The sequence below is a fragment of the Oryctolagus cuniculus genome, chromosome 19 (assembly GCF_051225735.1).
Source record: "Oryctolagus cuniculus isolate XC-2025 breed Fujian yellow rabbit chromosome 19, ASM5122573v1, whole genome shotgun sequence".
NCBI classification, from domain to species: domain Eukaryota; kingdom Metazoa; phylum Chordata; class Mammalia; order Lagomorpha; family Leporidae; genus Oryctolagus; species Oryctolagus cuniculus.
In genome coordinates this window covers 3402628-3425205 of record NC_142885.1, presented here as the reverse complement: position 1 = coordinate 3425205, position 22578 = coordinate 3402628, and the positions used below count along the sequence as shown (strand labels likewise).

Below are 22578 nucleotides of genomic sequence, written 5' to 3'. Positions count from 1 at the left end.
GCTGGTCCCAGCTGACGCCAGGGGACGGTGCCGCAGACACTCGGGGTTTCCGCTGTGTGTTCCTGCGGCCGCATGGCGGGAATGGCCATGGTGTGCATCTGGCTGGCTCTGGGCTCTCGAGGGCTCCCAGCCCCACCCTGCGCGCTGCCCCTCCCTGCCACACCCGGTGCCACTTCACCCTGTGCCAGCCCCTGCCCCCGCCCCCAGCAGCCCTTCCAGAAGTCCTGACGGTGCGTTTCTCTCCGTTTATTTCTGTTCAGTTGGGGGCACACATCGGGAGCTGGTTCAGAGGGACAAATCTGTACCCTCGGACGCTGGCCGGGGCTCGGAGAGCCAGGGAGGGCCGGGAGGCCGCCTCTGTGCCTGCGGCGCCGGCGGCAGCTTGGCTGCCAGCACGGGTGCGGGGTGGGTGCTCCGCCGGACGCCTGTGTTTCTCTGCGCTCTGCTGCAGGCACGGCCTCTCTGTCAGGTATCGTGGGGGCCGTGATGGGGAAGGGAAGGCGCCAGGAGAGCCAGCCCTCTGCGGGGAGCGGGAAGCACCCGTCCCGTTCTCGAGTCAGTGCGGCTCTTGCTGGGCGCCCCGTGACGAGGTGCAGGCCCCAGGGTCGTCTCCGGGACGTGTGGGCCCCGCGGGGCCCCTCAGCGCCTAGGTGTGCGCCATCACCTGCTGGACGCCGGTGCGGTCCGCGGGGCAGCGCCGGGGCCTGCAGTGCATTTTCACCATCAGCCGCTGCAGTTTGCCGGGGAAGCGCCTGTTGAGGCAGCGGTACAGCAGCGGCGTCACCACGCCGCTTGAGAAGGCCAGGAACTTGGCCACGTCCTTGGCGAAGTGCAGCAGCCCGGCGTCGTACCCAGCCGCGGGGTCCCCGCGGGCGGCCAGCACCGTGCGCCACAGCAGCACCAGGTAGTAGGGCGTCCAGAGCCCAAACTGCGTGCACACGGTGGCCACCAGGAGCCTGTGCACCGATGGGTCCAGCCGGCCCGCGTCCTGGTCCAGCGCCGTGTCCTCCTTCCGGATCCGGGAGATGAGCGCCAGCGCGTACAGCACAGCCAGGGCCGGCACCGCGAACCCGATGAGCACCAGGATGGCGTCGGCGGCCTCCGTGTTCTGCATCTGGGCGCACTCGGCGATGCGGGCGGCCACATGGCTGCAGATGTAGAAGAGCAGGGAGGAGACGCTGGTGAGCAGGGCCCCGCCCCAGACGAAGCCGCACACGTGCCGCGTGTTGTACACGCTGGCCATGTGGGTGCGTGGCAGCGCCCGCTCGATGTAGTAGTCCAGGCAGAGCAGGGCGGTGGAGTACATGGTCACCAGCGAGGCCACGTGGAACAGCACCAGCAGCGTGACCTGTGCCTCGCTGCCCAGACTCCAGAGCGCCCACCTGGAGCTGGGGGGCCCCAGGAGGGCGGCGGGGGCCAGGGCAGTGAGCAGCAGCCCCGCCACCGCCATGTTCACAAAGTACACGTCAGGCATGGTCATGGCGCTCCTGTGGCACAGGTTCACCAGCACCAGCAGCGCGTTGTAGGCCAGGCCCAGGGGGACGCCCACGGCCAGGTAGAGCAGCGACAGGACCGCCAGCCCCAGGCGGAGCTCATGGCACAGGGGCTCCTGGCTCCACCCCGTCTCGTTGAGGGGGCTGCAGCCCCACATGGTGCCCGCCGGGCTCTGCAGCTCTGAGGAGAAGAGAAACGAGGTCAGGCACCGCTCTGCCCGCACGGCAGCACCAGAGAGCACGGCCACCTCACGGCTCCTCGGCTGGGCTCTCGGCAGCCAGGGACCTGGAGGACTGCCATTCAGGGCCAGCTCCCTGCCTGCGGCCCAGGGTGGACGGGGCTCCTCCGCTGGACGTGGAGACGCACCCGTGCCAGAGGCTGTGCACTCGGGAGGAGACCCGGGAGGCTGGGTGCAGTGACCCGGGGCTGCCGTCCCGACCAGATCCAGTGCTAAGGAGACTGGTCGTGGGGCCTGCGGCGTGGGTGATGTGTGGGGACCTGCAGGGGAGACTGCAGGAACGGGTTCCCTCCTAGCTGTCAGCCTTAGGAAGCAGGTGCAGTGTGGCCCGGCCAGACCCCTGCTCTCAGAACACAAAAGAAAGGGCCTGGAGCAGACTCCCTACAGTAAAGTAAACACTGCTGCTTCCCAGCACTGGACAAAGCCAGGAAGCCGGGTGCTGGTGTTGGCGCGGGGCCCCGCCTACCATGGACCCTCCTGAGGACGCTCTGGGGCGCGCGAGTGAGGGCCTCCCCCTCAGCCTCGCACAGCCCACATGCAGGGTCCCCACTGCTGCTCCACGGTCATGCTCCACGGGGCTGCGAGTAGCACCGTGAGCGGTGGTGGCGGCAGGAAGGGGAGGATGGAGGTGTGGTGCGGGCAGCCCCGTGCTGTTCCCGCCACAAGGGTACACAGCGCATGTTCTTCCCAGGTCAGCCCCAGTACAGATGGGTGGCCCCGGGGTGTGGCCACCAGGCACCTCAGATAACCAGCGACGAGCACAGGCCAGCCTCCCCCTCTCCCGCGCTCCCGGGAGACGCACTGTGGACACAGGTCTCCACGCAGACTACCCGCCCCCAGGTTCCTGGGCCCTCCTGCCAGCAGGCCTCCCCAGCAGCTGCCTGTGGCCAGCTCAGCCGATGCCGGCTCTGCCTCCTGCTCCCCTCCCTCCCCCAGAGCTCGGCTCCTGGTGGCCTGACGGTGGTGGCTGTGCCTGAGTGCGGGTGTGCCGGGCGCCTGGCTCTGGTCTGCTGAGCTGACCTGCGGCCCTCGTGGGCACTGCGGGCGGCTGGTGATGCGTGCGCTCCGCGCCCTAGAGCCGGGTCTTTGCCTGGCTTCACGTGGCACCCAGGGTGTTTCCCCGTTACCTTGTTTCAAGCCTTCCTCCTCCGATGCTAGGGGCAGAAGCTGGGCCCCGTGGGTGTCGCTGAGGATGACGGACCCGCCGTGCCTGCCTTCCCCCAACAGACCTGGCCGAGTGCCCGGCCCTTCTCCGTCTCTGCCGGTAGCCGTCACCAGCAGTGCCCCAGTGCAGCCGCAGGCTTCTGCCTTTATCTCGGGCACCAGGCTGGCCTCCACACTCAGGCAGCCCCTAGCCCCAGAGGGCCTGCCGGCCCCTTATCAGCAGCCTGCGGCCTGGGCTTCCTTGTGTCCTCCCGGTCACTCCCACGCCTCTGCCCTCCTGGGCAGGCAAGGCCGCCCCTCCCTATCTCTGTTTACAGCCGCGTAGGACTGCACTCTCGGGTCCCTCCTGGACTTGGTAAACATCCAGCCAGCCCTGCCGCATCCTCCCGGCACCTGCCCTGCAGCCGTGGGCAGGCCAGAGCCGAGGGCAGAGCCGTCTGCGGCAGCCCAGGGCCTTGCTGGCAGTCTGCCAGCTCAGCTGTGCTTTGCTTGTGGGGGGCGCGGGTGCTGCCATCCGGCCACTCCCACTTCGAGACCTCGCCTCACCTGTAGACAGCTTGTGCCTGGCAGGTCTGTCCTTGGGCTGTGCGTGCTCGGCGGCCTGGAGCTGCCCGGCCGCGGGGGCGGGGGAGGGGGTGGGACAGCACGGGGCAGGCCGCCAGCACCAAGCGCCTGCCCCGCGGAGGGTGGCCCGGCTGTCGGGAGACCGTCACGTGGAGCAGAGCTGGTTAGAATTCTGTGTGTGTGCACGCGCACGGGGGCCCTCGCTGGGGGCTGGCGCTCGGGGCCAGGTCAGCGCCTGGAGACCCTGTGTGCTGAGGCCCATTGTGGGAGAAGAGCAACCTGCACTTTGAACCCAGAGTGCCTGTGCCTCCTGCCTGGTGGGCTTAGAGACCTGCGGACCCCTGCCCTTGCTGGAGCTGGGCAGCACCTGTCTGCACTAGGGTGGGGGTGGGGGTGGGGGGACAGGTCAGTGCCGTGGCCACCAAGGGACCCCCAGTCAGAGGTGGCACGTCTCCCTGAGCTGGCTCGAGGGCGTCCTGCTGCAGGTGGGGGCAGGCTGTACCCCCAGACCACGGCATGTCAGTGCGTTTGGGGGGGGGGGAGCCAGGGCCATCTGGGAGGCATCCCCTCTCCCTCATCACCTGCTCCTGGGCTGACTGGTTCCCGGGGCGTGTGCTGGGGGCTGCAGCCCACCCCGCTCTGCGCCACCATCGAGATCACCTGTCATCACAAACGGGCGTCTGCCCGGCCTGTGGGGCCCCACCCAGGGCAGCGCCTGCCCCGGCACTCACTGGCCTCACTTCCCCTTTCCTCATGGCTGTCGGCATCCGCCTGCGCAGACTTCCCGTCCCCCGTGCGGGAAGGAGGGTGTCCTGGAGGCTGGACAATGGCTGGCCCCTGCCCCAGCACAGGCCTTGGACTTGGACTTGGGCCGTCCCTCCAGCCAGCCAAGCCCTCTGGGAACTTCCTCAAGAGAAACGAACCCGGCACCCCATGCTGCCCAGGCTGTCTCTCTGCAGCCTTGATGCTGACGGACGAGAGCCTGCGTTGCCCCTGGTGATGGGGGAGGCCGGCCCGGGGCTGCACTTGCAGGAGGGAAGGGGGCCCACCATGGCAGGAGTGACCACCCGTCAAGGGGCACTGCCCGCTGCCAGCCACCCCGGTCACAGAGCGTCTGCAGCCCTTCCCAGCCAGGCTGCTCGGGCCTCCAGGCCCCTGCCCGGCCCCTTCCCACTCCCCTGCCCTGCCCCTGCCCCACTTCACCCCAGCTGGTTTGGCCACCTACCTTCCATTCTTACCACCGGCTTCTCCCGCCCCGACACCCAACCCCCACCATTCCTTCAGGCCCTGCCTCCCACCCACTCGTCGTTCCCAGCCCCACAGCAGAGGCAGCGCCAGGAATGGACACTTGTCAGCGAGGGCCTGGCTGGGCTCTGTCTCGGCCTCTCCACAACCTCTGGCTGGCTTCCAGCCCCGCGGAGTCCAGGGAACTCAGTGTGTGGACAGCACTGGCTCCAGGGGACAGTAGGCCCAAAGTCCACCCCTGCCGTCCCCAGGTCACCAGGTACAGGGCACCACGCTCGTGGTCCTGGCAAGAAAAGGCTGGCTGTCCACCTGCTCGGCCCGGGACAAGACTCGGGGCCCCCAGGGGGAGGGGCTGCAGGGCTCCAGCCCTGCAGGACGGCCCGACTCAGGCTATCACGTGAGCCCCAGACCTCCCGCGGGGGAGGGAGTCTGCTGGCCCAGAGGAGCAGTCTCTTCTCCCAAGGCCCCACAGGGTCCCCATGCCGGCATTCAGGCAGGTGCCCCCAGGGGGACTCTGGCCCGTGACCCCACACGCCTGCCCCCCCCCCCCCGCGCCCTCCCCCGCCGCCTCCAGCAGAGCAGTGTGGGGAAGGAAGACCCGAGGGTGCTGAGGGCCGGGAGCCCTGCTGAGAGCCGGGCACTGTCGGTGCCGGCTGGCCTGCACTTCCCTGGGCCCTGCCCAGACATCGAGGCCCAGAGATACCTTTGGGGCCTGTGGTTTCTCCGTGATGACCTCCCACGTGGACCTCCCACAGAGACCAGCTCCAGTGTGGCAGTCTAGCTGGGCACAGGCAGGCCTGGGTGCCGGTCACCAGCTCCACGGCAGCCCCCTCCCCCCCAGCCTGGGCAGAGCAGAGCGTCCATGAGGCACAGGGCAGAGGCCTGGCTGCGGAGACCTGGGCCACCACCTCTGCCGAGTAGGGCAGATGGGGGCACAGGACGGGACACAGCCAGAGGCCCCCCGTGGGCTGATGGGGGCACAGCCAGAGGTCCCCCGTGGGCTGATGGGGGCACAGGACGGGGCACAGCCAGAGGCCCCCCGTGGGCTGATGGGGGCACAGGACGGGGCACAGCCAGAGGCCCCCCATGGGCTGATGGGGGCACAGCCAGAGGTCCCCCATGGGCTGATGGGGGCACAGCCAGAGGTCCCCCATGGGCTGATGGGGGCACAGGACGGGGCACAGCCAGAGGCCCCCCGTGGGCAGATGGGGGCACAGCCAGAGGTCCCCCGTGGGCTGATGGGGGCACAGGACGGGGCACAGCCAGAGGCCCCCCGTGGGCTGATGGGGGCACAGCCAGAGGCCCCCGTGGCAAGCGTGTGGCCTGTGAGGCTGTCGAGGGACCTGGACCACAGGGTGACCCCAGTCCTTGAGCTGTGTTTGCCCTGAGACCCGTGGCCTCCCATGAGGGGCTTTCAGTGGCACTCTGATGGGGGATGGGGGATGGTGTGCTCTAAGGCTGCACCACAGCGCTGGCCCCTGGCGTCCAGTCTTGCTGCTCACAAGCTGTGTGCCTTTGGTTGGGCAGAAAACTTAACTATCCCTGTGCCTCAGTTTCCCCAAGCTTAGGGACATCCTCCTGAGGTTGAGGACGAAATCTCCACGTGTGGCATGGAGGCATGGAGGCATGGAGGCAGGCTCGGCACGTGCCGAGCCCTGGCCGGGCCCTGGTGTTGGGGCACAGAGGATGCATACCTCTGGGTTTCAGACCTGTCGCCTCCCCCATCCCTGCCCAGATGTCCTGACAGGCAGAGGAAGCTGTGCCACTGCCTTCCCCAGGACCTCTGTCGCCCACAGGAAGTGGAGGCGTGGCCTGGGGCGGGGTGACAGTGCGCTGGAGCAGCAGCCAAGCACGCACACGAGCGGGAAGCATGCCCAGCTGGCAGGGAAGCTGGGTGGCGGCGAGCACGGGCGCGCGCGTCTGTGTGCCCCAGCGTGGGCTCTGCACCGGCTCTGGCGTGCCCCACGGCTGCCAGGGCCTTGGTTCTTCCCTGTAACTTAGCACCTTGAGGGGGCCCGCTGGCCAGGGCGATGGCCACGTCGGGGCGGGCTGTCGGCATCTTTGTTCCCATGCCTTATTTTAAAAGACCCTAAACGGTGCGGCTCCGGCCACCCACGCCCGTGAACAGCAAACCTGCGAGCAGCCAGACGAGCTTGGCCAAAGTTCGGGGCTGCGTTCAACAGTGCGCCCCGTAGAAGCTGGTGGCCATGCTACCACCAGAGAGGGGGCTGAGGCTGGCCACAGCGACGCAGGCCAGTGTGTGCATGCTGACTCAGCGCAAGCAAAGGAGAAGCCAGCAAAGGGGAACCACACCAAGCGCAGGTGGCTGAGAGGGGCTGGGCCGCTGCTGTCCCTGCAGGCTGACCCTCACTCCCCACACTGCTGTCCCTGCACACTGACCCTCACTCTCCACACTGCTGTCCCTGCACACTGACCCTCACTCCCCACACTCCCCACACTGCTGTCCCTGCACACTGACCCTCACTCCCCACACTGCTGTCCCTGCAGGCTGACCCTCACTCCCCACACTGCTGTCCCTGCACACTGACCCTCACTCTCCACACTGCTGTCCCTGCACACTGACCCTCACTCCCCACACTGCTGTCCCTGCACACTGACCCTGGTAGCCCCTCCCTGGCCACCACGTCCACTCCTCCAGCTTCCCGTGCTCCCTCCCAACTGCCCACAGCTCTCTCTGCCCTGTGGCCTTGCTGAGGAGGCGTGGAGAGTGGTGCCTGGGGGGCTAACAGTGTCCCCCCGAGTGGAGCGGCTGGCAGGCGGCAGGGGATGAGGCCTCTTGTTGCAGCACAGAGCTGGGGGCCCGTGCAGTCCCAGCCCCTCCCAGGGCCCGTGCAGTCCTAGCCCCTCCCAGGGGGCTGTGCAGTCCTAGCCCCTCCCAGGGGCCCGTGCAGTCCCAGCCCCTCCCAGGGGCCCGTGCAGTCCCAGCCCCTCCCAGGGCCCGTGCAGTCCTAGCCCCTCCCAGGGCCCGTGCAGTCCTAGCCCCTCCCAGGGGCCCGTGCAGTCCCAGCCCCTCCCAGGGGCCCCTGCAGTCCCAGCCCCTCCCAGGGCCCCTGCAGTCCTAGCCCCTCCCAGGGCCCGTGCAGTCCCAGCCCCTCCCAGGGGGCTGTGCAGTCCCAGCCCCTCCCAGGGCCCGTGCAGTCCCAGCCCCTCCCAGGGCCCGTGCAGTCCCAGCCCCTCCCAGGGGGCTGTGCAGTCCCAGCCCCTCCCAGGGCCCGTGCAGTCCTAGCCCCTCCCGGGGGCTGTGCAGTCCCAGCCCCTCCCAGGGCCCGTGCAGTCCTAGCCCCTGGCCTCTGTGCTCCCTCGCCAACCTGCTCCGTCTCAGACCCCGGCCAGGCTCCCTGGCTGCCAGCTCATTGGGTGCAGGCTGGCCCCCCTGAGGGACGCCTGTCCTGCTCGGCCTGCTCTGGTTCTTAGCACGGGGGTGGAAGGGACCCGAGGGGGCCTGCCCTGGTCCCTGTCAGCAGCTCCCGTCAGGAAACCCCACTGCACTCGGCCTCCTGCTCTGACACCCACACAGTGCAGCCGCTGAGCATAGGGGGTGCCCGTACCCAAACCCAGCCACACACACCACACCCTGACCGGTCCCCTCTGTGCCATTCCTCGGCTTTCCCTCCTCAACGACCTGCTCGGGGGACGCCCAGGCCACTGCCCCCCCCCCACTCCCTGGCTGTGAAGCCGCAGGTCGGCACTCAGTGGACGGCCCATCGTCGTAGAGCGCTGTGGCCAGGGCCAGGCGGTGTGGCCACACACTCCGCTCAGGGCTGTTCCTGTCTGCTGGCTTTTGCCAGGGGCCGCAGACAGCACCCACCCCGAAGCCGGCGGCCGGGCGCTCAGGACGGGAGCTACCTGGTACAGGATCATCCCTGGGGTGCGCCCATGTGCAGGCGGGCAAGGGGCAGCTCTGGTCAGGTCCGGAGGGCTGGGAGGACACTCCCTCTGTCCATGTGGACCCAGCCCCGAGACTTACAGGAAAGGTTCTCGTGGGGAGGGAGGACGCGCTCGGGCCGCCTGCGCGGCCTCTGCTGTCCGCAGCAGGTCGATGACCGGGCAGCTGGCCCTGGACGGGAGGGCAGCCCTCTCCCAGCAAGGGACGGCGCGACGCTGGTGGCGAGAGTCAGCGGAGCGCGACAGCCCACGGTCGCCCCGGGGCCGCCCAACCTCAGCCCCGGGGTACTACTCACCGGCTCGCTGGGCAGCGGCCCCGCGCGCAGCCTGGGCTTGGAGCAGGCGGCGGGCTCAAGGCACGCACGCCGCCCGGGCCCTGTGTACACACGTGACCCGCGGCCCCGCCCCGGCCGGTAACCCAAGCCCTGGCCCCGCCCCGGCGCGCGGTTGGACCGCGGGGAGCGCGGGCCCCAGAGTGGGAGGGGGAGGCGGGCGCGGGGCCTGCACCTGAGCCGCGGGGGGAACAGGCGCCTTAGCTGTGGTGGCCGAGGTGGGCCGCACGTGCAGCCCTGCCTGGGAGCCGAAGGCAGCAGTCACGGGAGGGCAGCCAGCGCCAGCCTTGCGCCGGCCTCAGCTCTGTGGTCAGGGCCACCTACTGGACCCCACCTATTGCCGGCTTTTAGGGAGTGAACCAGCAGATGGGAGACCTGGCTCTTTCTCTGCCTTTCAAAATGAAGTAACAACTTTAAAAAGATAAAAGGATGGAGGCCGGTACTGTGGCGTAGTGGGTTAAAGCACCAACCTGCAGCGCCGGCATCCCATATGGGCACTGGTTCAAGTCCCGGCTGCTCCTCTTCCGATCCCGCTCCCTGCTGTGGCCTGAGAAAGCAGTAGAAGGTGGATCAAGTGCTTGGGCCCCTGCACCCACATGGGAGACCTGGAGGAAGCTCCTGGCTCCAGATCAGTTCAGTCTGGCCGTTGCAGCCATTTGGCCATCTGGGGAATGAACTAGCAGATGGAAGATACCCTCTCTCTTTCTCTAATTCTTTCAAATAAATAAAAATAAATTATTTTTTTAAAAGAGATAAAAGGGCTTGGGGTCCCGAACAGAATCCGGTCTCCCCCAGGCTGCTGTGTATCTGGGCACAGTGGGGGCACCTGCTGCTGGCCGACTCCCCCCTAAGATGTGGTGCAGGAGGTGGCTGGGGCCACACAGAGCTGGCCTCACTGTGGTGGGCGGTCCCTGCCGCTGGTCCCCGCACTCGCACCCCAGATTAGGGAAACGGGTCACCTTTCCGCTTGCCACATGCGGAGACTTGGCAAGCTGTCTGGGCTGTTCCACAGTGGCCATTGCTGCGTTGTACCCCCAGGGGACTGGCCTTGCTGGCCAGGTGTCTGCCGTCGGCGTCCTCCGGGGGTGCGAAGCCGGAGGTTGCTTCGGCTCCCCACCTGGCAAGGCAGGTGTGCCTCTGGAAATGGTGTCGTGGGTGACGTGTGGACCGGGAGGGGACTGCTGACTCACTGGCTCTGGCCGGTGTGAGAGGGACTTCACGCTTTTGAGGGCATGGTGAGTTGTGGCAGGCTTGAGTAAGGAAGCACGGGGGGCCTGGGGAGAGACCCCGTCCCTCATCCCCCGGGAGGCCAGCGGCCAGGGAGCACCGTCCCTGCTGCAAGTTCCCGGCTGGGCGGTGGCTTCTGCGTGCTTGCCCAGGGTGCCTCCCGCCCTGCCTTCCGGGGTGCATCCTCTGAGGAGGCGGGTCCCCCCGTGCTAGGAGAGATGTGCCACCGTGGCAGTCAGAAGGCACAGGCACGGTGCAGCCCTCGGCCCCGCTGTCGGCTGCCCTCCCTTTGTGCAAGAGCCGAAGGCTCTCGAGTGTGGAGACAGGCGTGCAGCCCTGCAGACACCACAGACAGCAGGAGTCAGCCTGACCCCTACCACTGCCGGCGCTGGCTGGAGCGGCAGATGCTCCATACCCAGGGAGCTGTGGGAACAAGGGCAGGAGGCCGGCCGGCGCTAGTTGGAAGCTCGTGTGTCTGTCACCTGGCCCTGAGCAGCGTCCCATGGGGCAGGGTCCCCAGCCGAAGGGAGGGAGAGGCCGTGAACGCCTGCACGGGGCAGGGACACCCGCCCCTGTCCACTCTGGGGCGGGGCTGGCACGGGGGCGCCGCCTGTGTGGGCCCTCACCCAGCATTTATTGCCGTGTGCACGCCGGGCCCCTCCGTCCAGGACCTACCTGCTTGGATTGGCCACTCGGGCCGTGTGTGGCACAGCAGGCCGAGCCACTGCTTGGAACACCGGCGTGAGTCCCAGCCCCTCCGCTTCGGCCCACCTCCCCAGTAACGTGTCCCGGGAGGCAGCGGATCACGGCTCAAGTGCTGGGGCCCTGCCGTCCACATGGGAGACCCAGATGGAGTTTCGGGCTCCTGGCTTCAACCTGACCCAGCGCCAGCTGTTGCAGGCGTTTGGGGAGGGGAAGAGCAGATGGAAGATCTCCGTCTCGCTCGCTTGCTCTGCCTCTCGAGTAAACGAAAAGTAAACAAACATTTAAAAAGAAAAAAGGCTCCACTTGGGACAGCCGTATCAGAGTACATTGGTTGAGCCCAGTGCACCCTGGGAGGCGGGGTGACCGCTACAGTCCTGGGACCTCCGCCACCCACGTGGGAGACCTGATGGGGCTCCCGGCTCCCGCCCGGCCCGGCTGTGGTGGGCATTCGGGGAGAGAGCCAGTGCCCGGGAAGTCTCCTGCTTCTGGCTTCATCGCTGTCTCCCTCCCCTCCTTCCCCTGCCCCACTCTGCCTTTCAAGCAAATAAAATCCATAAATAATTTTATTTATTTTTTCAAAGAAGCTCTTTCGAAGCCCCTCTGCTGCTGGCCCTCTCAGCCAGGTGGCACGGATGTGGACGCGCAAGCTCCCCGTGGTCTGTGTCTCTTTCCTTCACAAAGGTGCCACGGACTGGGCCTCCAGACCCAGCTGCTCAGCCAGGAGACCGCGTCCCACCAGTCGCAGGGCCCTTGTGGGTGACAGGCGCCAGCTCTGTCCCGAGTGCTCCCCGGCCGACCTCGCCACGCTCCTGCACGCAGGCCAGGCGAGGTTCCTCACGCCAGTTCCCCGTGGCTGCGGCGGTACTTGGGGAGGTCTGGTGAGCTGAGCTCAGCCCCAGGCTCCCAGGGGAGGCTCTGCCGGCCCCATCCACAGAGGGGAAGCCAAGACCTAGGAGGACCTGACCCACCTGGCCACACGGGCCGGTGCTGGGTCGCCTGTCGGGTGACAAAGGGACCCCTGCAGCAGGGTGTCACCCCAGACACGGCAGGCATGTTATCCGGTGGCCAGGGGCCCAGTGGGGGTGCGGAGGCCACGCAGCTGAGCCCCAGCCCTGGCACTGCCTCCTGTCTGTGGACAGGCCACACAGTTGGGCTGCTTCCTCCTGGACCACGTCTCTTCCCTTCCCAAACCTTCGATCAGAACTTAAAATAGTCCACGTGAGCGCCACAGGCAAGGCCCTGTGCCCTGCATCTTCAGCTGCCTGCCCTGACACGTCCCAGGGAGCCCAGACCTGGCCCAGCCTGTGCGTGGACCTGCAGGCAGCTGAGCAGGGATGGCCGGCAGCGCGCCCATGCCCGCCCCAGCCCTACCCACAGCGGCCGGCTGGAGGAACGGGGAGGGGCCGGGCTCACCTGTAGAGGCCTGGGGCTGGACGCAGGGCTTCCCCACAGACCCGGAGCTGTCACCAGGGAGCGCCGGCCGCCGTGGGGCCCGGCTGCAGCACAGGCTAAGGCAGAAAGGGTGCCCCTGAGGTCAGGGCCCTGTTCTCTTCCATTTTTTGTTTCTCTCTATTCTCACTTTATTTGAAAGGCAGGGAGACCTGCTGCTTCCCTCCTCAGATGCCCACAGCGGTCGGGACTGAAGCCGGGAACACGGAACTCAGCCTGGGTCTGCTCGGTGGTGGCACCGAGGCCCAGGTTCATCTCCCAGGGTGCAGAAGAGCAGGAAGCTGGACCCAAACCCAGGCACTCACGGGATGCAGGGGTCCTGAGCCGCTCCAGTGCCTGCCCCTCGCCCCTGCAGGCACCACAGGGCCCATGGCCTTCCCAGGCAGCTGTGTGAGCACCTGACTGGTGGTTGGCCCTCTCTCCTGCCCCGCAGCGCCCCCCCTTGCCCACTGCAGGCCGTGCCCCGGGAACAGGTGCACTGCCCTCCCCCCGCCCCCACCCCCAGGCTCTGCAGCAACAGAGGAGCCAGCCCGCGCTCCGGGTGCAGGCAGGTGGAGGGGGCTCCCTCACTGAGAGGTGGACGTTCCGGGCGAGGCTTTGTGCCGAGTGTGCGCCTGACCTCGTCTCCGCCGACAGCTTGTCCGCCGAATCCCCTCAACGTCCTAGGCGGCAGAAGACCGGCCTGTGCTCCCGCTGCCCCTGGCCGCACGGGGGCGGGGCTCAGCCGCCCCGCTCCGGGGCACCATCTCCTGACCCAGGCCTGCGGCACTGCCAGGGAAGGGCCTTGCCGCCCACCCTTGCTTGTGCCATGTGTCTGGGGACCCCTAATCTGAACCCCAGGGACAGGCAGCGGGCACTGCCCTGCCCAAGCCCAGCCAGGCAGTTCGCTGGGTGGAGGGGGTGGGGGGCCGCCCTGGGCAGCTTGGCTGGCGGAGAGGCTGGGGGCCTTGGTTCCCTCCTGTGAAGTGGACGCTGCGGCCTGGTGCGGTGTCCAGCCCCATCACCCCGGCGGCGCCAGCCTGTCCGTGCGGACGGGCCCGGGCAGTGGAGGACGCAGGGGCGCCGAGCATCCCCAGGCTCCGGAGTGCGCTCTGTCCTGCGCCCGCTGCCCCTGCTGAGCCCGGGAAAAGGGGTCGGTGGTCTCGGGTTGGAGGAGACGCGAGCCCAGCAAAGGCCCCACGGCTGAGTGCTGAGGCAGAGGCTGCGGGGGCCGGTGTTGGCGTGCGTGGCCGGTGGGAGACGGGGTCTCGGGCGCGCAGGCCGCTGGGGGACGCGCCTGGCTCTCGCAACGCGGGGTCGCCGAACGGGGGAGGAGAGGAGACGGCGGCGGCGGCAGCTGGGGCCGCAGCCGGCCGGGCCCCAGGTCCGCAGGGCTTCGCGGGCAGACCCGAAGCAGCTGGGGCCGTGTCCCCGGCGGGGAACCCCGCGCGCTCGGCGGCGGCCTCTGCGTCTCCGTCTCCGCGCCCAGCAGACCCCGCCGGGCGCCCCGCCCTCTGCCCTGCGCGCTTGCGTCACCGCCCAGCCGGCTGGATCTGGTTCCAGCGAGCCGCCGGTCGCACATGCGCAGTGCGTGGGCGCTGCGGCGGGGTGCGGTGTGGCCGGCAGGTGCGGCGGTGGTTGGGGCGCTAGTCCAGTGGCCAGCAGTGCCCGCGAGCCCGACGGCCTGGACGCGGAGGTCAGTGCGCCCGGGGCGGGGGGCCGGGAGGTACCCCGGGGCGGGGAGGGGCGGCCCCCTTCCGGCCAGGCCCGGTACCCTCCCCCAGGTCTCCGCGCGCCTGCCCTAGGGGCCCCCTCCGGGCGCTGGACCCCTCTTCCTGTCGTCCCCATCCCCTCCCCAGGCGCAGCCTCCCGTTGTCCAACCGGGGTCTCACCCCTGGGAGGCCCACCCCGCGCGGGACACTCAGGGCCACCCGGCTATTAACCGCTCTGCCGGCCCCGTGCGCTCAGGAGTTCCGAGGAGACCCTCGCCCGGCAGTTTCCACGCGTGGTGACTGTGGGTCTGGCACCACCACGCGCTTCCTGGAGGCTGGCGCGCCTGCCTGTTCGGTTCTGCTGTTCCGGTTCCGGTTCCCGTAGCTTAGACGTCCTGTGTGCCTGCAGGGCCCAGAGGGCATGGGCGCCCCAGGGAGAGCGCAGCCCAGCGCGGCTGGACCGACAGGGCACACACCAGCGTCTCGGGTCCCAGGGCTGTGGAGAGGGGCCTGCGACCCTGGGTGGTGGAGATTCCCGGCCCTGGCTGACTGTCGGCTGGGGGGCCTGCAGCCGGGCGCGTCCTCCACGTGTGGTCAGCTGCTAGCTGCCGGCCTCGTACTGGCCTGTGTGTGAGGGGAAGGCTAGAGCCTTAACAGCCGGGCGGGCACCTGGCTTGGCCAGGGCGCCGCGGAGGGAGAATCGTGCTGACGGCCACGTGGACAAGGCACGCTGGGCCCGGGTCTGTGCCCCTGCAGCGGGGTCCTGTGTCTGGGAGTGCAGAGCTGCTGGGGGCGGGGGTGAGTCTGCCCAGCTCAGCCAGAGTCGGGGAGACCTTGGGGCTGGCAGCAGGGACTTGGGGGTGCCTGCCTCGGTGCACAGTGCAGAGTGCCCCAGAGAAGGGGGCTCCGGCCCCCGTGGCCTTGTGGTGGTGAGAGCAAGCGGGGTTCCCCCTGGCACCAGCGCCCTCAGGGAGTGCGGCCTATGACGTCCTCGACACCAGCCCAGCTCTCCTTGGTCGGGAGTCCCCTTGTCCCCTCCCTCCTGTGTGGTTCTGGGGGCGCAGAGGCCCCTGGACGGTCACCTGGGCCGAGGCAGAGTCTGCCCTCACCCTGGCCACGCCCCCTCTCCTGTCCCATGTCCCGGCCACGCGTGCCACGTTGCCCTGCAGTCTTGGGGGGCTCGGCTGTTCCCGTTCCTGCCGTCGGGGACTCCGGGGAACATTCAGAGCCATGAAGTGCCAGGTACAGGCTTCGCACCTGCTGGGCCCCAGCCCTGCTGTGAGTGCCCGCGGCGCCCGGGTGCCGTGATGCTGGCCCGCTCCGAGGGGCAGCAGAGCCTGGCCGGTCCTCGGTGAGGTGCTCCTCTCTCTGGGCACTCACACGAGGTCCCCTCCTGTCCGGGAGGTGTCCACACACAGGCCAAGGGAGGGATCGAGACCAGGCCTCTGCGGACACCTGTGGCAGCACCTGTGGAGGCCCTCGTCCCGGCCTCCAGCAGCCTCGCGCCGCAGGTTCTGTGCAGTCCAGGGGCTAAGGGAAGAGCAACAGGAGGCGCCCCCAGAGGCCGGGTGGGAGACTTGGCACCGATGGCAGAGGTTCCTGGACTGGTGCTGGTCAGTGTTGAGTGCAGCCTGGCGGGCGTTTTAGGGGGTCCACAGGGTTGCCCTGGGAGGCGTTGGGCTGAGACCTGGGGTCACGGGGGTCCATGGGGTTGCCCTGGGAGGTGTCGTGCCGAGACGTGAGGTCACATGGGTCCATGGGGTTGCCCTGGGAGGCGTTGTGCCGAGACGTGGGGTCACGGGGGTCCATGGGGTTGCCCTGGGAGGCGTCGTGCCGAGACGTGGGGTCACGGGGGTCCATGGGGTTGCCCTGGGAGGCGTCGTGCCGAGATGTGGGGTCACGGGGGTCCATGGGGTTGCCCTGGGAGGCGTCGGCCTGAGATGTGGGGTCCATTTTGGGGTCTGAACTCCCCTCTGGTTTGGTGGTTTCCCATCAGCAGCTGAGGCCTTGGGGTCTGAGGAGACTCCCGGAGCCCTGGCACCGCTGGGGACTGGGCTGTCAGCCTGGGTCAGACCCCTGGCGTCCCAGAGGGCCCTGGTCGGGGGAGGCAGAGGGTCAGGCGCCTTCCCTCCTGGGTCCCGCATTGCACAGGCGAGGCCGGCCGCCGGGGCAGCTCCTCCACGCAGACTCACCCCTTCCTGCCCCGTCCCACCCGGGCGTCTCGCTGTTCTCAGACGGTGCCGAGCCTCACGCACGCTGGGTGCCAGCGTGCGTCCCACTCCACCTCGCGTCCTCGCGTCCGTCTGTGCTGCTGTGGCCAGGCCGGCGGCGCGTTGCAGCCACGCGGCAGGTGGAGCCAGCTGGCGGCCGCCCTCCCTGTCCTCCAGGAGCTCACGTCGGCCTGCCTGTGAGCGCCTCGACGACAGAGCCGGCGTCCGCACAGCGTCCGCGCGTCCACGGCGGCCTTCTGCTGCTGGGTGTCCAGCAAGACGGGCTTTCCGTTTGTGTGCGAGTGACGCCCTCACAGTGACCAATCAGCTGCTCTGTCGGGAGGGCAGAGGCTGTGACACAGCTGGGAGAACAGGGGCCGCCACGTGCGACACCAGCATCCCAGCTCCCTGCTGTGGCCTGGGAAAGCAGTGGACGATGGCCAAGTCCTTGGGCCCCTGTGCCCATGTGGGAGACTGGAGGAAGCTCCTGGCTCCTGGCTTCGGCCTGGCCCAGCTCTGGTTGTTGTGGTCATCTGGGGAGTGAACCGGCGAATGGAAGACCTCACTCTCTGTCCCTGTCTCTCTGTCTCTGCCCTGTCTCTCTGTCCCTGTCTCTCTGTCCCTGTCTCCCCCCCATTTTGCCCTTCATGTAAATACCCGTGAGTAAAAAGAAATTAACCTTCCTGCCCCCCGAACAAAAACTTCATCATTACAGAAGAACCTGGCAGGGTCCGTGGTCGTCACCCTGCGGTCCCTTCCGTGGTGGACCCGTGGCCTCCGGTGCAGCCCCGCTGGGGCCCGGCGGGCGACCCGGGCAGAGGCTCCTGGACTCGGCTTCCTGCTTCTCAGGTCAGCCGTGCCCAAGCCACAAGCTCAAGGCACGGCTGACCCTGGACACAGCCCCGCGCTCTTGCTCCAAACGGTCTCAGAATCAGCTGAGGGCCGCTTGGTGCCCTTGGAATGTCAGGGGCCTGGCTGGGGGGTGGGGGCGTGGGGACAAGCCTCCCACTTCTCTTCCCTGTGCCAGGTGAGGGCGGGGTCACAGCAACGGCTCTGGACGACCTCCGGCCACTCGCAGACCAAGCAGCACTGTTCTTGGTGGTGCTGGGTGGGTGGTGGGTTGGGGGTGATTGATTACTCTGTGCCTAGAGCTCAAGAGTGCATGGAGGGTCGGGGGCTTCCTCCCCAGGAGGAAACACTGGAACCAGCACACATCATCGATGGCCCGCCCGGGACCCTGGCACGATCCTGCTGCCTGTGGAGAGAGAGGGGCCAGCACGCATCGTCAACGGCCCCCCGGGGACCCCCGCACGATCCTGCTTGCCCCCCCAGCCTGGCCCAGGTCACTTCTGCTGCTGTTTGCTCTTGGAGCCTCAGCTCCAGTCCACAGTAGGACCACGCTGCCTGCAGCTGCTGAGTGGACAGACGGGCGTCCTCGTCCCCCACCCGGGCCCACAGCAGCTGGCCCTCCATAGCTTCATCTCAGTGATGGAGCCATCTGCACGGGGCTGGACGTCTGTGAAAGCCCCAGTCGTGTCCTTGGAGCTCCCCGCAGGCTGTCTGTGCCTTCCTGACCCCAGCCTGTTTGAAGACCCAAATCCATCAGGGCCTGGAAGCCGGGGCACTGGGACACAGGCGTGCGTGTGCACCTGCTGAGCAGGGAGCGTGGGCCCTTGGCTCTGAGTGCGTGGGCGTGCCTGCCCCCTGGCACCCCTTCCTGTGTCTGGCCTGCTCTGGTCCACGCTGATTTCCAAGGAAGACAGCCGATGGCCCGTGGTGCTCGGTGGGCTCCTGCGCAGTGCCGTGCCCGCCCCATACTTCCTGCAGGCCTCGCTCGCAGTGGCTGGCACTGGCTGCGACGTGAACCCAGAGCCCAGGCCACGGCAAGGGGTGCACGTGTGCACAGATGCGGGGAGCCGGTGCCGGGGTCTGGGGGTCCACATCCTGCTGCCATGTTTTGCAAAGTACATCGGAGCATTCCTGCTCTGCCACGGGGGTGAAGCTCAGGGGGCGGCCCAGGTGCGCACTGGACCCGTGGTCCCCAGTGTGGCCCTCCTCTCCCCTCCCTCCAAGTCCCTGCTCACCAGTCTGGCCACAGAGACCTCTGGCTGGAGGCTCCGACCTGGTACCAGGCCCAAGTCGGCCTTAGCACGGCCGCAGAGGCTGCTGGAGTGGAGACCACTGTCCTTGTGGGGCCTGGTCAGACCCTGGGGCTGGGGTCTGCGTGGCTGTTGACGAGCCCTGGGCGGCCCTTGGATGAAGTCCCTCTGGGAGGAACATGGCAGTGGCACCTGTGTGAGAGCTGGTGGTTACTCCACAGGGGGTTGGCCCAGGACCCCCGCAGGAGGAGCTGTGGTGGCCCCCCAGGGGGCAGAGGAGGGCAGGGGTCTCGTGTGGCTTCCCCAGGCTCCAGGCTGCTTCCCGCCAGGGTGCGGCCTGGTCCTCATGGAGCCAACTCCCCTACGGTCGCGCTCCATGGGCAGCAGCGGGGACAGCAGTGGGGACAGCAGCAGTCCAGGCTGGGAACCTGGGGGCCCTGGGCTGGGGCCTGCTGGGCTGCTCTGGCAAAGCCAAGGTCAGGAGGCAGAGTTTGTTTTAGCTGAGACTGTCCTGGGTTCACGTGGTCACTGGCCAGTGTCCAGTCCACCAAGGGCAGGGTGGGGGCTGGAGGGTCAGAGGTGAGGCCCTGTGTGGGGGCCGACAGGGGCCGTGTCCTGGCAGCCCCCTTTGTGGGGGGGTCGATGCTCCCTCCCTCCTCTCCCTGACCAGCTGGGCTTTGGGCCCCATGGCGCGGCCTGGGGACGGGGGCAGGGTGTTTGCTTTCCTTCCACGGTGCCCACCCAGTCGGCCACCGCAGTGGGCAGGAGGAGTCGAAGGCAGGTGAAGGCAGAGTCCCCCAGGGGCGTCCCGTCCTGGTCATCGGGCCCCCCTGCTCCCGCCCCAGCAGCCCCCTTGGAACGCAGGCCGCCCCGTGGGCCTGGCTGTGGCTGGCACCCTCCCAGCACCCTCTGCTTCCTGTCTGCTGCAGCCACGCGCGTGGCCTGTGCACAGGAGGGCAGAGCCTTCAGGCCCCCTCCCCCGGGCTGCCCTGGACCCCAGCCTGGGCGCCCGCCCCCCGAGTTCAGGGCCCAGAGCTGCCCCTTTATAGAGGGGTGGGGTGTGGAGTGTAGCCCCTGTGTTCTGGAGGGGTCAGGACGGGGCAGGTGCTGGGGGGCCCCGGGAGAGGAAGTCCTTGTCCTGTCTCTGGGGGTTCCTGGCCTGGATCAGAGCTGGAGCCGCTTCATAGGGGCCCAGCGCCCCTGGCTTTGCTGCCTGTGGGGTGGGGCCTGTGCCTTCTTGGCAGGAGGGGCTGAAGGGCTGCTCAGAGGCAGGAGCCCCCACCACGGCTTTCCCCCGGGGGGGGGGGTCTTCACCCAGCGGACGCAGCCCCCGGGACAGCGAGTGTGACCTCCAGAAAGGAGGAGCAGGCGCCCCCGGCGCAGCAGGGGGTCCCCAGCGGGGGGGGGGGGGCTGCGCCTGGGCGCCACCCCCCGTGACAGGCGGGCTCCTCTCCCAGGCTGCGGACGCCACCCTGTCCCCGGAGGAGCAGAGGGTGCTGCAGAGGAAGCTGAAGAAGGCGCGGAAGCAGCAGCTGCGGGCCGCTGGGCGCACGGCCCAGGACGCGGGGGCCAGGCCCTCGGGGGCGCAGCTGGCCCTGGACTACCTCTGTGGGTAAGCGCCCGCCCCGCCTCCCCTGCCGAGGGCGCAGGGTGCCGCAGTGGGCCCCCGGGAGGCCGGGACTGAGAGCTGGGAAGGCTGCAGCTCGGCCCCTGCTGAGGCCACCCTCCCCGTGGACGTGCCGGCGGCGCCCAGCCATGCGCTCCGGCTTCCACACGGCACACACCTGCTTAACGTGGGCGTTCGGCAGGATGCCCGCGGCTCATGTCAGAGTGCCGGGGTTTGATCTGGCTCCACGCCTGACCAGCTCCCAGCGTCCTGCTGATGCACGGACGTGGGCCCCTGCCGCTCCGCGGAGACCCCACGGCGCTCCTGGCCCAGCCCAGGCTGCTGTGGGCATTCGGGGAGTGAGCCAGCGGCTGGGGCCGCTTCGTCTGCCTCAAGTCAGAGGAGCACGCAGCTCCGGGGCTTCCACCGTCATCACCGTCAGTTCTAGAACAGTCCGGCATTTCAGAAAGCAGCTGGCGCCTGGGACCCCGGCCCCTGGCCGCTGCTGGCCACTGTTGCATTGTCGCCTGGCGGAGCCCAGCAGACGGAGTCGCGCTGCGCGGCCTCCTGTGCTCCTGTCAGTCGGCACTGTGTTCCGTGTTGTCGAAGGCCACACGCGTAGGAGCTGGGCTGTTTTTACACATACACGTGTACATGTATACACAGGCACACAGATGTGTGTCCACATGTATATGTCCACACATGCATGTTCACATATATACACAAACATACACTCATGCATGCATATGCTCATGTATGCATGCACACGTGTGTGTTCACACAGGTGTGTACATGTATATGTCCACACACAGGCTCACATATATACATAAACGTACACACATGTATACAAGTGCATATGCTCACGTGCACACATATGCACACACGTGTATACACGGACGTGCACACAGGCGTGTATACACATGTGTATGTCCACACACTGTCCTGTGACCTCCCTAGCAGCCAGCCCGAGCCCCTGCCCTGCTCCCGCCTCTCAGGCTGTGTGGGACCTCGGGTGCTGGTCAGGTCACACCCGGACCTGGCGGCTGCATTCTGTCCTAAACACAGCTCAGGGCCCCCAGGCAGGAGGGGTGCCCCCCTCAGGGCTCACTCTGCCCCTTTGTACCCTCCTGGCCATGCCGTCCACACCCTCCCCTGAGCTGCTGCTGATGGCCTGGGCCTCTCGCTGGGGGAGGAGGGGTCCACGAGTCCATGAGGTTCAGCATGTGCCCCCAGGGCCACGGAAGTCAGAACTGTGGAGCTGGAAGAAGATGGCTCCGGCTCGGTCTCTCCGTTCCCAGATATACACACCCTGGAGCGGGGGTGTCCCAAAGCCCCCAGGTGTCAGCGCCTGCCTGGGCGCCCTGACCGTCCCCCCCGCCATGTTGCCAGATATACACACCCTGGAGCGGGGGGGTCCCGAAGCCCCCTGGTGTCAGCGCCTGCCTGGGCGCCCTGACCGTCCCCCCCCCCGTGTTCCCAGTTACACACACCCCAGAGCAGGGGTGCCCCGAAGCCCCCTGGTGTCAGTGCCTGCCTGGGCGCCCTGACCGTCCCCCCCCCCGTATTCCCAGATATACACACCCCAGAGCGGGGGTGCCCCGAAGCCCCCTGGTGTCAGTGTCTGCCTGGGTGCCCTGACCGTCCCCCCCCCCCCCGTGTTCCCAGATGGGCCCAGAAGAACGCGAGCTGGAGGTTCCAGAAGACGAGGCAGACGTGGCTCCTGCTGCACATGTTCGAGGAGGACAAGGTGCGTGAGGGGGATCCCGGGCAGCGGGGTCTGTGCCCCTCAACCCTGGGGAACCTCTCTGAAGACATGGAGCCGGTGTCTGCCCAGCGGGCTGCCCTGGGGAAGCCGCCTGCCCGTGCACATGTGATGTGTATCTGTATCTGTGTGCGTGCCCCCCCATGCCAGGGCACTGTGGGTGGGGCACTGCCCTGCCCGGTGGGCAGCCTTGAGCCCACCCGGCCCTGGCCCTGACACCGCTATTTCCTGCCGGCCAGGTCCCTGATGAGCACTTCCCCACCCTGCTGGCCTACCTGGAGGGGCTGAGGGGCAGGGCCCGCGAGCTGACTGTGCAGAAGGCCGAAGCCCTGATGCGGGAGCTGGACGCGGACACGGCAGGCGGTCAGGACAGCCCCCTGGACGCCACCCGCCGAGGGAAGACGCAGCGCCTGCGGCAGGTGCTGCAGCTGCTGTCCTAGGTGGGGAGGGCAGGCCCAGGGCTTGGAGCTGTCAAGCCACGCCCCTTCGCCCCGCCCCCCACCCTCTTCAGTGGCTGCCTGAGGGTGAGCCAGGTGCTGGGGTGCTGCGGCGGCAGCTGTCCTGGGCAGAGCTGGGGCGTGGGTGCCCTGCCAGGCCCAGCTGTGCACACGGGCGCAGGGGAGCCCTTGGGACTGTGTTCTTACTTGCAATAAACACTGTGGCCCCATGAGGCCGAGTCCTGCTGCCTGCCCGCGCCCTCGGCTGTGGCTCCCCAGGACGAGGCCCCAGCTCCGTGCGCTGGTGCTGACTGCCCCATTCCCAGCAGGGCACCGGAGCCCGTGGGGGTCAGGGCCCCTGCAGGTGCCAAGTGAAGACGCTGGCCCTCGTGGTGCCTGTCCGGTGAGGTCAGGAGCGGGAGGGCAGCGCGCGACACAGCCTGTGGCCT

General features: G+C 68.2%; 2 protein-coding genes across 5 annotated transcripts; one reads left to right on the top strand and one right to left on the bottom strand.

Annotated features, from left to right (window-relative positions):
- Nucleotides 1-231: 231 nt before the first annotated feature.
- Nucleotides 232-9038, bottom strand: GPR146 (G protein-coupled receptor 146). 4 transcript variants are annotated; one of them, XM_051841070.3, is made up of 2 exons: nucleotides 8908-9038; nucleotides 232-1674 (listed from the first exon to the last, which is right to left on the bottom strand). In XM_051841070.3, exon 2 carries the CDS (start codon nucleotides 1649-1651, stop codon nucleotides 647-649), a length of 1005 nt encoding a protein of 334 aa, XP_051697030.1. In that variant the 5' UTR covers nucleotides 1652-1674; nucleotides 8908-9038; the 3' UTR covers nucleotides 232-646. The 4 variants fall into 4 exon arrangements, with proteins under 4 accessions (XP_051697030.1, XP_051697032.1, XP_051697031.1 ...); XM_051841072.3 differs by lacking the exon at nucleotides 8908-9038 and adding an exon at nucleotides 3443-3781; XM_051841071.3 differs by lacking the exon at nucleotides 8908-9038 and adding an exon at nucleotides 2860-3435.
- CHLSN (cholesin) lies at nucleotides 2200-22362 on the top strand. Its single transcript, XM_089321941.1, has 5 exons — nucleotides 2200-2233; nucleotides 13512-13999; nucleotides 19782-19936; nucleotides 21596-21677; nucleotides 21932-22362. The coding sequence occupies exons 1-5, from the start codon at nucleotides 2200-2202 to the stop codon at nucleotides 22130-22132; spliced, it is 960 nt and encodes a 319-aa protein (XP_089178067.1). The 3' UTR covers nucleotides 22133-22362.
- The last annotated feature ends 216 nt before the right edge of the window (nucleotides 22363-22578 follow it).

Bases quoted from the DNA above. Each gene is read 5' to 3' on its own strand.
- CHLSN (XM_089321941.1), top strand. From the start codon at position 2,200: ATGGACCCTCCTGAGGACGCTCTGGGGCGCGCGA. The intron at 2,234-13,511 runs GTGAGGGCCTCC...CCCACGGCTGAG, and splicing joins GGACGCTCTGGGGCGCGCGA to TGCTGAGGCAGAGGCTGCGG. The intron at 19,937-21,595 runs GTAAGCGCCCGC...CCGTGTTCCCAG, and splicing joins GCCCTGGACTACCTCTGTGG to ATGGGCCCAGAAGAACGCGA.
- GPR146 (XM_051841070.3), bottom strand. From the start codon at position 1,651: ATGTGGGGCTGCAGCCCCCTCAACGAGACGGGGTGGAGCCAGGAGCCC.